Source organism: Pan troglodytes, chromosome 4 (genome assembly GCF_028858775.2).
Source record: "Pan troglodytes isolate AG18354 chromosome 4, NHGRI_mPanTro3-v2.0_pri, whole genome shotgun sequence".
Taxonomy (NCBI): domain Eukaryota; kingdom Metazoa; phylum Chordata; class Mammalia; order Primates; family Hominidae; genus Pan; species Pan troglodytes.
In genome coordinates this window covers 27,384,713-27,397,851 of record NC_072402.2, presented here as the reverse complement: position 1 = coordinate 27,397,851, position 13,139 = coordinate 27,384,713, and the positions used below count along the sequence as shown (strand labels likewise).

General features: G+C 38.1%; 1 protein-coding gene and 1 long non-coding RNA gene across 51 annotated transcripts in view; one reads left to right on the top strand and one right to left on the bottom strand.

Annotated features, from left to right (window-relative positions):
• MEF2C (myocyte enhancer factor 2C) overlaps positions 1–13,139 on the bottom strand; it is a 166,380-nt gene that overhangs the window by 30,801 nt on the left and 122,440 nt on the right. For 36 of the 50 annotated variants that reach the window (XM_054684198.2, XM_054684205.2, XM_054684202.2 and 33 more), the window contains one exon: positions 8,918–9,061. The exons of 1 other annotated variant lie outside the window; for it this stretch is intronic. In XM_054684198.2, the coding sequence (XP_054540173.1) occupies positions 8,918–9,061 (144 nt within the window). Of the gene's footprint in view, positions 1–8,720; positions 8,859–8,917; positions 9,062–13,139 lie in introns of all 50 variants that reach the window. 13 more of the 50 variants (XM_063810291.1, XM_063810306.1, XM_063810321.1 and 10 more) reach the window with 2 other exon arrangements.
• Positions 1–13,139, top strand: part of LOC112209212 (uncharacterized) — a 72,039-nt gene that overhangs the window by 38,856 nt on the left and 20,044 nt on the right. Inside the window, exon 3 of the long non-coding RNA XR_002943893.3 lies at positions 9,730–9,789. This is a non-coding gene — a long non-coding RNA (uncharacterized LOC112209212). The remainder of the gene's footprint in view (positions 1–9,729; positions 9,790–13,139) is intronic.

The window sequence follows — 13,139 nt, the reverse complement described above, 5'->3', positions numbered from 1 at the left end:
TAAAACAAAGCCCCATTTCATTAGACTCCATTGTCTTTGGATTCCATTCTATTAAGTAGTAATTGTTCATTTGTGATATCTGAATCTGGTGCCAGAAATGACTGCAAGATCAAAGGTGCCTGATTGTGATGACTTCACAGAGAAAAAGGATTAAAATGCAAACCGAAGCCTTTGATTTAATTGCTTATTGAAGCATATTTATGTAGAAGTTTAATGATAGAAAATCATCTCCAAGCATGTGCATAGCACATATACCTTAATTATAATTTTTAAAAGCCTATGTTTTAAAAGTAACTCTAAAGATAATAGGCATTTTAACATACAAGATTCAACAGAACATGTATCATTCAATAATTCACATTTTGAAGTGATAATTCAGAAAACACTACGCTTCATATTTTGGTATGTACCGCCACTGACAAATGGCAAGACCTGTAACTCAGTTGTGAAAGTTGGCAAATATTTAGTGAACTGAAGCTGTGTGGATGTCTAATTAGATTAATCCAGGTTTCAATGATTGATTTTTGAGTAATTATTTTGTCAATTTAAGCAAAATCATGTTTATGTTTCTGCTGTACTAACTAGATGAACATAGGAACATAATTGTAGCTACTTTTTTTTTAAGCATTACAAGTAAAAATACTCTTTGAATATAATGCCAGAGAACTCATATGGTATCAAAGCATATGGCATTCTTAATATAAAATGGACATATATATGGAATAGGATTTATAGAAGGCATTAAGGCATTCCCTTGGGGGTTCTCAATAAGTTATTGTGCAAATTTAAATGCATATGTGCATGAGGCTCAGTTGGTTGGTTTTTTTGGTTCCATTTTGTTTTTACTATTGTTTGCCCTTAGTGCTAACATCCACTTTCTGTTACTGTTTGGTTGGCTGGCCTGCATCATATATCTTTCTGTGTAATATTTCTCTGTTTATCTTGGTGATGATCACAATACTTTTCTTTGTTTATGTTTATGCTCCCTTATTATTTATTTCCCATTTTTCTTTTCTTCCATGTTCTGGACATGTCAATCTTGACAAGAGCAAATGCTTTACATTCAAAACTCTTTTCTTTCACACATCTTTGATTTTTCATTTGTATTTCATTTCATATTTACTTTTATGATTATATTATTATTTTTAGACAGAGTCTCACTCTGTTGCTTAGGCTGGAGTGCAGTGGTGCCATCTCTGCTCACTGCAACCTCTGCCTATCTGGTTCAAGTGATTCTCCTGCCTCTGCCTCCCAAGTAGTGGTTGGCATGTGCCACCACGCCTAGCTATTTTTTTGTATTTTTAGTAGAGATGGGGTTTTGCCATGTTGCCCAGGCTGGTCTTGAACTCCTGAGCTCAGGTGATCCGCCCACCTCGGCCTCCCAAAGTACTGGGATTACAGGTGTGAACTACCACATCTGGCCCAATCTGTCATTGTTTTAGAGGGAAATAAAAATGTTCAAGTGATATAAGTAATATGGTCAGTCTTTATTAGGCTTTATCTACAGTAAACAGGGGAAATAATTTTTGGATAAACATCATGACATAATGGAATATAAATGTTTGATAAGACATCAAATAATGAATTTGGCCTTACATGTCCAGCCCCCTTTTAACAACAAAAAATCAGCATATGCTGTAAAGTTGAAGTCTATAGCATGAATAAAATATTGTATTTCTTCATTAAAAGGCCAAATAAGGATTGCTCTAGCATACCCAAGAAAACAAAGTAAAGTGATTCTACTAGGTATATTCTCCACTTGCTCCATCCAGACCCACCCTCTAGCCACTCCACTGTACTGTGTGCCCAGGAGCTGACCCTCCAGACTGCATCAACCAGGCTCTCCTGCCCTCTGGCTTCCCACTGGTCAGTGGGGGAGGCACCAGCAACAGCACAGAGAGCAGGAGGGGAGCGAAGTCAGGGTATTTTTTTATAGTGGCATCATCCTTGCTGGGCCACAGGCTGGCTGAGGCTGCGTTTCTCTAGCGAAGACCCCATCTCTTTTTGAGTTGTTCTCTCCTATACACATAGATCTTGCTGTGATCTGGTACTTTTCCCCTCCACTTACTCTTTCAGGTCTAGAGATAGGAACAGCTTCTAGGTTGCAAGCCCTAATGTACTTCATTATTCTCTCAGGTTTCCCTTAACTCTACCCATCTGTAAACAGTCCTTTTAACAAACTCTCTTCAATTACCCTTTAGAGTTTGCCATCTGTTTCCTGCTGCAACCTTGGGCCATAATAGTAACTCTCTAGATCTAGAACACTGGTACTCTACAGGGGTGGGACTGTCTCCTTAGGGAGCATTTTGGAAATCTATTGGACTATCTTTGGGTATCAAAATGACTGGAGGGTGTGACTATTACACTGGCTCAAGCAGTGCCATCTCTTGCCTAGATAACTGCAGTCACGTCCTAATAGATTTACCTGCTCCGGTCCTTGCCATCCTTTGTATTTTCAAACCAGAAATTAGATTGACCCTTTAAAAGCTTAAGTCATGCCAACACTCCTCTGCTCAAAACCTGTGAGGGCTCTCATCTTAGAATAAAAACTCAAGATGAGAATTTTTTTCTTCCAAGGGTCCACAGGCCCTATTAAGTTCTAGCTTTTGCCAACCTCCGTTATCTCATTGTCTAACACCTTCTGCCTCCCTGCCTCATTTCCATGATGAACTGCATCACCTCCTTCAAGTCTCTGCTCAAAATCTGGCCTTCTCTTGGAAGCCCACGCTGACCACCCTATTTAATCCTGCAATTTGTCCTGCCCCTTGCCCATATCCTGATCTCTTTCTCCTGCTCTTCTTTCTCCTTGGTTATAAAATCATTTATGATGTTGGTTAAATAGTGCCCTTTTGCTGTGAGGCAATGCAGAGCCTACTCTACTTCTTATTATACGAACTTAATATTTTTCTTCAAAGGAGAATTTTTAGGAAGACACTCTACTGACACAAAAGTAAAGCTTCTATTTACTGTATATTACTTATTGAGCAGGCACTGTGCTGTATAGTTGACATACATGATATGATTTAACCTTTTAAACATCCCTTGACCATAGATATAACTCTTTCCTTTTCAAATTGGTAAGTTTAAGTAAGTGACCCAAAGTCATCTAACTAGTGACTGAGTCTGTTGCTTTTGCTACCAAACACTATGCAACACAGTATAAGTTTTTGGATAGAAATAAAATGCTGTAGTCAGAAATCGTTCTAATAAGGGCTAGATATTAGCAGTTTATTATCTTTGGACCATGTAAATAATAAACTAAATGGGTTCTCATGAAATGTGGGTGAGTATCTACACTGGAGTGTCTCAGGTTTTAGGAAAAAATAAATCTTAAAGACTCTTCTTTTCCATATTTGCTTAGAGTTGGTATTTAAAGCCATCTCTGGGCTACAAATGTTTTAATTTGAATTCACTGTTACTACTTATAAATGTTTAACTGTTACTAGGTATCTAAGGATCTGCTATAAAACTATATCTTCCCTGAATATGCTATAGAATGTTGGTTGTGTCTCATTAGAGAGCAAAGCCCATATCCCCTCACCCTTGGGTGATTATATGCACATCCAAAATAAAGAGGATTATTAATAATTATGTAATGAGTTCAGAACCATCCAAACAAGCAGGTCAGTGAAAGTCATTCTACTCCTTCCTTCCTCTGACTATTATCCCCAAGAATTAATTCTTCAGTTTCTAGAATTCTGGATCAGAAACAACTGGATGATAATGATTATTATAAAACTACTTTGTGATTGGCTAAGCAGTCAAATATAATTATGGTATCAGAGTATAGTTGAAAATTTCAAAATTCATAAAATATACCAAGATCATTTGTATTCTATTAATCTTTTGCTTTGTTTCCTTATCTGTATCAAGAACTACCTATAATAATTTTTTAAAATTTAATTTTATTTTAGATACATGTGCATGTTTGTTACATGGATATATTGCATACTGGTGGGGACTGGATTTCTAGTGTACCCATTACCCAAATAGTGAACATTGTACCTAAGAGCTAATTTTTCAAACTTCACCCCGCCCTGCTACCTTCCCCCCTTTTGGAGTCCCCAGTGTCTATTATTTCCATCTTTATGTCCATGTGTACCTATTGTTTAGCTCCCACTGCTAAGTGAGAACATACGGTATTAGATTTTCTGTTTCTGAGTTAAAGGAACTATCTATAATAATTTTGAAAGCAAATTATAAGCTTAAAAATGAGCACACTGAGAAGATATTTTAGAAAATCAGAATAAACACTGGCCTTTCTATCAGGAATCTCAGTTACAGTCCAGGTTATGTAATAAATTGCCATTTAACCAGGCAGGTCATTTAATCTCCCTTGACCTTGATTTCCTCATCTAAGGCACGAAATGGTTGTATCCATGAAGAGATGAAGCTGCTCTAAACGTTTTAGGGAATGCAAATGCTATAATCACATATAAATATTTCCAAGAAATTGGCATTATTCTTTTTCTCCTTGACTTTTCAAAATTAGGAAACTTGAAAGCATCTACATTTAAACAATTTTTTTTTTGTCTAAAAAATGAAAGCCAAAAAGTAGTTAAAAACACCAAACTTGCAAAGACTTCAGGGCCAGGCTCCAACTTTTACAAACACTCAAGATAGGAAGAAAGAGAGAATTTGGGGTGATTAAATGAAATGCTGTCAGCAGAAATGGCTATGTAATTTGCAGGGCCCAGTGCAAAATGAAAACGTGGGGGCCCTTTTTAAAAAAGTATTAAGAACTTCAAGACAATGACAGCAGAGTATTTAACCAAGTGCAGCCCTATGAGAACAGGGCCAAGTCGAGGGCCCATGAAGCCGGTCCCAGCTTTGAAGGACACAGACATGACAGCTAAAAAACTTTTAGTTTCTATCCCTGAACAAAGTGATCATGGTTACTGTAGTGAGTCATAATCGGAAAAGTATCTGAACTCTCATCCAAAACCCACTATTTTCCCAAACTTACCACAAGGAAAAGTCCAATAAAAAAATCAAATAAAATAGTTAAAGTAAAATATTTTTAGTTAATGGGCCCTCTTTTATTTAATGTGAGTGATTGAACTGAATCTTCCCCCCACCCTTTTTTTGCCACTAATGACACCTTTAAATTTTGATTAACCATTACCAGCTGCTGGGCTGTAGTAGAGGAAAAAAAAAATCATACAACTCTGATGACTTGTGAGTACCAATGCTGGTTATCTAAATTCCCTCAAGGCTGCCTGACAAGTCTATCATGGACTTGTTCATTCCCTCTCCATCTCCTATTCCTCATGATGTCTAACTTCTCGGTCCTTTTTCAATCACCTGCTTCCTCCTTCCCTAATTAACTACAGAAGCTAAACTAAATACATTAAAAAACAAAATAGCCAGGCATGGAGGCTCACACCTGTGATACCAGCACTTTGGGAGGCCGAGGCGGGCGGATCACTTGAGTTCAGGAGTTCCAGAACAGCCTGGCCAACATGGTGAAACTCCATCTCTACTAAAAATACAAAAACTAGCCAGAGCTGGTGGCAGGCACCTGTAGTCCCAGCTACTTGGGAGGCTAAGGCAGGAGAATCACTTGAACCTGGGAGGCGGAGGTTGAGGGGAGCCAGGATCACGCCATTGCACTCCATCCTGAGGCACGGGGTGAGACCCCGTCTCAAAAAATAAAAAATAAAAATAAAAATAAAATAGAGGTCATTATATGGTCACCTACTCAGCGTAATTCTACCCAGCTACCACCTTAGCTACACCTGGCTCCATCTGTAACACCTTCTTGTTTAGGTCCCATCCTCCTTCCCTTCCTTGAGAGGCTTTGCCATTCTATCTCCATTGTACCTGTATGTTCAATCTTTTCCTTCTTCCAAGCACTTCTCCTCTGCATGTAAATAATCTCAAGCGCTTTCATTTTAACTCCTCCCTTGATCCTACATACAACATTATTTCTCTCTCTTCACAGCCCATTATTTTGAAGAAAATATATACTGTTTCTTTCCACTTCCTCCCTTCCCTTTTACTCTGAACCAACTTGCACCCGCCTCTCATTCAGCCCCTTTCCTAACTTCTGCTGGTTCCTCAGACGGAGGTGTTTTCTCTTGCTGTGAAGCCCAGCATGAACCATGGCAAACCCAGCATGAGGAAATGCTGCTCGACACAGTTCCAAATCACCCATGAATTATTTTATGTAATTGAGGAATATGGGCATAAATTACAGTATACCAACAGGTGACTGCAATATTAAATTTTCTGTTTTAAAAGGGAAACTCTTCAAACTGGGTCTTCGAAATAGAAAAACAGTCTTGTAATGTTTTTAAAGAGGTGGAGACACTCTCTACATACAAAGGGCAGAGTGTCCTTGCCCTGCTGTAAATGTTTTAGCAGCTGTGGAAACTTTCAACAAAATTGACTTCCAGCAACTCAGAGCGATGTGCAAAAACTGGGCTTTTCATCGTGAAGACTGAAGCACTTACTAAAGAGATGAAGACTCTGTGGCATAGCTCGGAGCTGGGTGGCTCCTTCTCACAGCTCTGCCCGTAAACTCTAATGTGGTTTTTCAGCCCCTATCACACACCACTGCACCCCTTAAAAGAAATCACGTATCTTGATTTTGAACTCTTTACGTAACAGGCTGAAATCCTGTGAGGGAATCCAGGTGTGTATTGCATGTCTCTCTCCCTAAAGTATGAGAAAAAAGATCCAATGTGCATTCTTCCAGAACTGTAGGGGTTAAAACTCCACCTATATGATCGCTTCCATTGAGTGATCAGCAGTACTGCATATATCTGTCTTTATTCCAACTGTGCAGGGGATTCTTACTATCTGACACACCTAAGGTACTCTGCCCTAACATCCTACACTTACAAACCTTAGTGCACAGCTGCTCCACACCAATGTATTATATAGCAAGATAAACTCAGACCATAAGAACTAAAAACTGGCCCAAATGGTGTGGCGCAGTGGCTCACGCCTGTAATCCCAGCACCTTGGGAGGCCCAGGCGGGTGGATCACCTAAGGTCAGGAGTTTGAGACCAGCCTGACCAACATGGAGAAATTCCATCTCTACTAAAAATACAAAATTAGCCGGGAGTGGTGGCACATGCTTGTAATCCTAGCTATTCAGGAGGCTGAGGCAGGAGAATTGCTTGAACCCGGGAAGCAGAGGGTGCGGTGAGCGGAGATCGTGCCATTGCACTCCAGCCTGGGCAACAAGAGTGAAACTCCTTCTCAAAAATAAAAATAAATAAATAAAAATAAAAATTGGCCCAAATGAGCCGCTTCTTTTTTTCTTCTAGGCAAAATAAAATACCAATGGATATTTTATTATTAAATAATTCTGGACATAACAAGTATGCATGGCTACATATAATACTAAATACTCCATTTCATAAAGTGCCCACTATGAATGTGTGCATTTAATAGTCAGTTTTATGAAACCCTGAAGAATTTACAGCACTTAGCTTTCCTTCATGATACAGTGTATTAATAATTCTGATTCAACAAAAGTTCTACTGCTGACATTTCATTTAACAAAAGAAGCAGATAGGTATTTATAAGGATAGAAATTTTAATATGCACACATTTTGTAAATAAGTTTTAAAGTGTTCAATTTAATTCAATTCAGGTTTGAGTGTGCAGCTACTATGGTAAAGTATTAATTTATCTTGTGGGTGCAGTTGTGAATTTGGCCTCGAGCTTTGTCCCCACATATCTGCACTTGTAATCACCAAAACATATTTTCACTTCAGTCTCTCTCATTTCTCAGGTTTAGGCTGTTTTGCTAACTTACAAAAAATGAACTTTTTTCAAAAGGAACTGATTGCCTACTGAGGAGCTTGTATACAATTAAGGTTCAGACACTAACATTAGTTATTCAGAAGGTATGTGAGCCTTGGGTTTCACCCCTTTAAGCCACAAAATTAACATTATTTGATTGATGACAGAATCTAATAAAAAGTATGTACTTTCCTCCTATATATGTGGACAACAAAATAATACATGCAGTTATTTCTCTTAAATATCTGGCAAGGCATATGATTGACTGTTAGAATTTTTTCATTTGGTTAAAACAAAAATTAGCCAAATGTTAAAGCATGGAAAATGTTGGTGGCAAAGCGGATAATATTCTGATAAAGCTTTAAAATCACCCCAGCACACAAACATGTTGAAATCTTACCATTAGGTTTCATGCAGTCTGTTCCCTGCAGCGAGCATTAGCTTTAACCCTTCAGTGCTGTTGTTAAATTTCATGTATAGGGAGAGGGGCTGAAGTTTTATTCAGAAATCAGCTTTTATTTAGGTGATGATTGTCAGTTTACATGAAAGAATTGCTGACCCACTTGAGTATCTGCTCTTAGCAAACAATGTATAATCTATGTATTTTATAGCAATTCTCAAACTTGCTTGGAAGGAGGTTCCAGTGTTTTACTCGTGTATTGTGATTTGCATGGACTGTGTGTTTAAAAGATTGTGTAAATTTAGGGTGTGTCTCATAAATCTTTCTCTTCCTGCTGTGAACTGTTCTACCTCAGAATGAACTTTTCGATGGCAACTCTGTTAGATTACATAATCTCAGCATCCTTTAGGGTTTGCTTTCTAAATGAGCTGCCCGTGGGATGAGATGGCTATTTATCTGTTTGACTTTCCGAAGAGTCTTAGAGAAAGCCATCACTGAGAGGGTTAAGGTATGTTACTGCAGCAGTTATCAGCAGACCAGCCATCTACCTTTGGTACTTACAGGAATTTTATGACTCTTGATCATATTATCAAATTCTTCATTAATTTTTTTGTATTTTTCTTCAGTGCGTGGGGTGAGTGCATAAGAGGAGTCGGGATCGGGGCTTTCACAGCCTTTGTTTTCTTTCTTGTTCAATGCCTGCCAGGTTCAGAGAAATATCAAGAGTAAAAAAAATGAAGGGTGTTCTGAGTACTTACACACAATCTTTGCCTGCTGATCATTAGATCAATATCTTCGTTAATTTTCCTGTACTTGTCCTCAGACTCAGGGCTGTGACCTACGGAATCGTCCGCATCGGGGTCTGGGCTGTCACAGCCATTAAGGCCCTTCTTTCTCAACGTCTGAAATACATAATTTGGAAAGTTCAAACCTAGACAAAGGCTGTAAGAGACATTCAGGGGCATTAAAGAAGTTCAAGCTGTCCAGTATTTCAGGTTATTACATATGCTTTATTCTATTAGGGAAGAGAAACCACAGATGAAAGCTGAGTCATTTCAATCGAGTGCTCATCAGCAGTTTAAAAAAATAAAAGCGAAAGATTCCTCTTGCAACTAAATTCAGTCAATGAACAGAGGGTATAAGGACTCAAGTTTCATGATACAGAATTCTTACGTGCTTCAAATATCTAGTGAGAGACAATTACAGCAGAATACAATTAAGGTGGCAAATTGCAACACTCTCTTCCCACAGAAAAATCAGAAATCAGGACGTTACACAATGATTTCCGAACCTGTGATGATGACAAAAGCAGAAATGTTGGAAACAGATCCAAGTGTGAATTTAAACTAATGGTTGGCATTAGTGGTGTCCTGTCCCCACAGCCTCCACTTCTGATGTACTTGACAGCTAAAGGGTGTAAGAGAACACAGCTAATATCCCCACCAAGCATCGGTGAAGAATGCTCAGATGCTGTGCTTATATGGAGAACTACTTTTGTTTGTTAGGGTTCTATATAATTGAAAATCTTATCAAAATTTATAATACTGAGAAGGTCTCTTCCTAAACACAGGTGGAAAGAAAAGTGAAAACAGCTGAGCTGAGTAAGGAAGACGAAGAACACTGAAAACAGGTAACCAAGTCAATAACTACCAAACTAGCAAGGGTTCCTCCTAGTTTTTCAGCTGAGTAGGAATCACCCTGAGACTGACACATGAAAGTAAAAAGTCAGTGCCTCATCTTGAACCTCCTGTTTCCTGGATGTGGGTCTGGTCTAGTCTCAGCTGTCACAGAAGAATAAATACTAATGTAACATTGTAACAGAAAAAGTATAAGTTAGGAGTCTTGAGTTTTACTTGGTTTTTTAAATTTGAGACAGGATCTTGCTCTGTCGCCCAGGCTGGAGTATAGTGGAGTGATCTCGGCTCACTACAACCTCTGCCTTCTGGGTTCAAGTGATTCTCCTGCCTCAGCCTCCTGAGTGGCTGGGTACATCACCATGCCCAGCTAATTTCTGTATATTTAGTAGGGAATGGGTTTCTCCATGTTGGCCAGGTTGGTCTCAAATTCCTTGCCTCATGTGATCTGCCTGCCTCAGCCTCCCAAAGTGCTGGGATTACAGGCTGAGCCACGACAACCTGGCCTGCTTTATTATTATTATTTTTTTTACTAATGGTTGTCAACTTAATTGTATACAATTCGATTTACAGAGATAATGTTATGTTTTTAGAGATCATAAAACTTCTGATTAATCATACAGTTTGTCATGTTAATTATTAATAGACTAGCAACATTTCTGAATTTTCCTGGTACCACCAAGATCCGTTATAAAGAGATGCATACCTAAGTGTCTCTCATTAATGGAAAGTTCAGCAGAGCTCATCTTTATTAAAGACAGAATTCACATACAAATAAAGCAAAAGCTGTGACATCAAGCTAAGGAATTCAAAGCTGAGATAACACCCCATCTTTAATTCATGCAATTGGGGAAAATAAATAAAACAACATGAGTTAAAAAGGGGGGTGTCAGTCTTAAAAATCTAAACTCCTTGGCTCTTATCAATGTGTAACAAATGTAACATTATTTAAAATTAGTTTCTGAGGCACTGAATATTTTCACTTAAAATAAAAAATCAAGAAAGCTATGATTTCTAATATATCTGGGATACACAGTGGCTCTGTAAATATTTATTAATGTTATAGTGGTATAATATAACAAATAAACATATGGTTACAGCTTATTATGTGGTAAAATGTTTGAATATTAAAATGAATATTTTGACACAGCATGATAAAATATACATTTACAATCTTGGGGAATTTATAATTGGTGGGGCCACCTGTCCCCTTATCTTGGATCTACAGGCATCATTTTTCACTCATAACAAGTACTTTTAGAGACTTTCTACAGTAATACTATAAAGAACATCACAATACATTAGAATAATAATTTTATTTACTAACTTAACTTCCTGTGCTTCATACTCTTTTCTTATTATCTCAACCACAAAAACATTCTTCTGGCTGATAACTATTGTATTATGATGTGTTTCTGCTTTGATCTCTGCATATCTTTGAGCTTTTAAGAATACTTTCTGAGTGTTTTTGCATTATATTCCACATATTTTTCATTAGAATTCATTTGTATCGAGAAAAATATGTCAGATCAAGAAAATATTATTTGATATTTTTCAAAAGTTATCTATAAGACATGTTAAAAATATTCTTTCTTCCTTTTTTTTTTTTTTTTGAGTCAGAGTCTTGCTCTGTTGCCCAGGCTGGAATGCAGTGTGGCGTGGTCATAGCTTACTGCAGCCTCCACATTGTAGGCCCAGGCAATCCTTCCAACTCAGCCTCCTGGGCAGTTGGTACTACAGGTGTGTGCCACCACACCTGGTTAAAAATTATTTTTGTAGAATCAGGGTCTCATTATGTTGTCCAGGCTGCTCTTGAACTCCTAGACTCAAGGGATGCTCCTGCCTCAGCTTCCCAAAATGCTGGGATTATAGGCATGAGCCATGGCACCCTGCCAATAATTTTCTTATATAAACCTTTAATTTAAAGCCTTCCATAATGTTAATTTATAGTCTTATCCAGGCAGTACATTTTTCAGTGTGCACCCAAATCTTTTAACCAATAAATCTTATTGTAAAAATTATAGTTGTTTTGATATGCAGATTTCTGACAACAGAACGAAAGGGTGAGGAGAGGCCTATCAACTGTCATTACAATCCATCTGGCACATACATGTGTGCTAAATATTCTCACAAAGCTTTCAGGGGGTAGATATTGTGTTTGGTTTATAAAAATTCAAACATCAATTACACTTTGTTGAAAGATCTCCACAAATATTAACCCATTATCTCTCACAAGTCTTCCATGAAGAGATTAGGTAAACCTATGCCAGGTCTCAAACCCATATGGCCAAGCATGATGGCCCAAGGTCAGTCAACGAGTATTTGCCTCCTGCCTGGAGACAGTGTGGGGCCTGACTTTCCCCTGCCCGTTTTCCCACCCGTGTGAAGTGATGAGTGCAGACTAGATCTCTCTCACTCATATGTAACTACAGTAGTACACTGGACACTGAAATAAATGAAGTAGAAATTGTCCAGGCATGGTGGCTCTCGCCTGTAATCCCAGCACTTTGGGAGGCCGAGGCAGGCAGATCACGAGGTCAGGAGTTTGAGCCAAGCCTGGCCAGCATGGTGAAACCTGTCTCTACCAAAAATACAAAAAATTAGCCGGGCATGGTGGCGCGCACCTGTAATCGCAGCTACTTGGGAGGCTGACACAGGAAAATCACTTGAACCCGGGAGCCAGAGGTTGCAGTGAGCCGAGATCACACCACTGCACTTCAGCCTGGGCAACAGAGTGAGACTCCATCTCAAAAAAAAAAAAAAAAAAAAAGTAGAAATTTAAAAAAATTAGGCTGAGGGAAAATTTCAAGTATGAAAATAGAGCTAAAATATTGATTTTCTTAGATGTCAAATTTTAGTCAAGAGTTGGAATGCATATTGGTCAATAAAACACATCAGTTTATGAATGAAAAAAACCAATTAGGTCAGTGGCTCACTTTGTACCTGAAGAATTATATAAACTATTAAACAAACAAGGCAGGTGGCATGGAGTCACAAAGGAAATGGCAGTGATGAGAAGGAAAAATGTGGCTCATTTTCTACCAATACATTCTTCTTGTATCTGACTGCATTATCTTGCTATGAATATCACCCGAATCTAAGTAATGATTCAAGTTAAATTGTGTTATTTAAAAAAGAGCATTTTGAGATATACAAACACAAAGCTGAAGAGCAAATTAATATTGAGTTCCAAATTCCCATAATCACATAACCAGAAAGAACATTGAAAAAAATGTTCAAAAATATTATCCTCAGCTGAGTGCTTGTATAACACATTTCTGCCAAGAACAAATGATTATGGTGGAATTATAAAGCTCTGAAAATGGAAGTGATGGCACAAACTTGA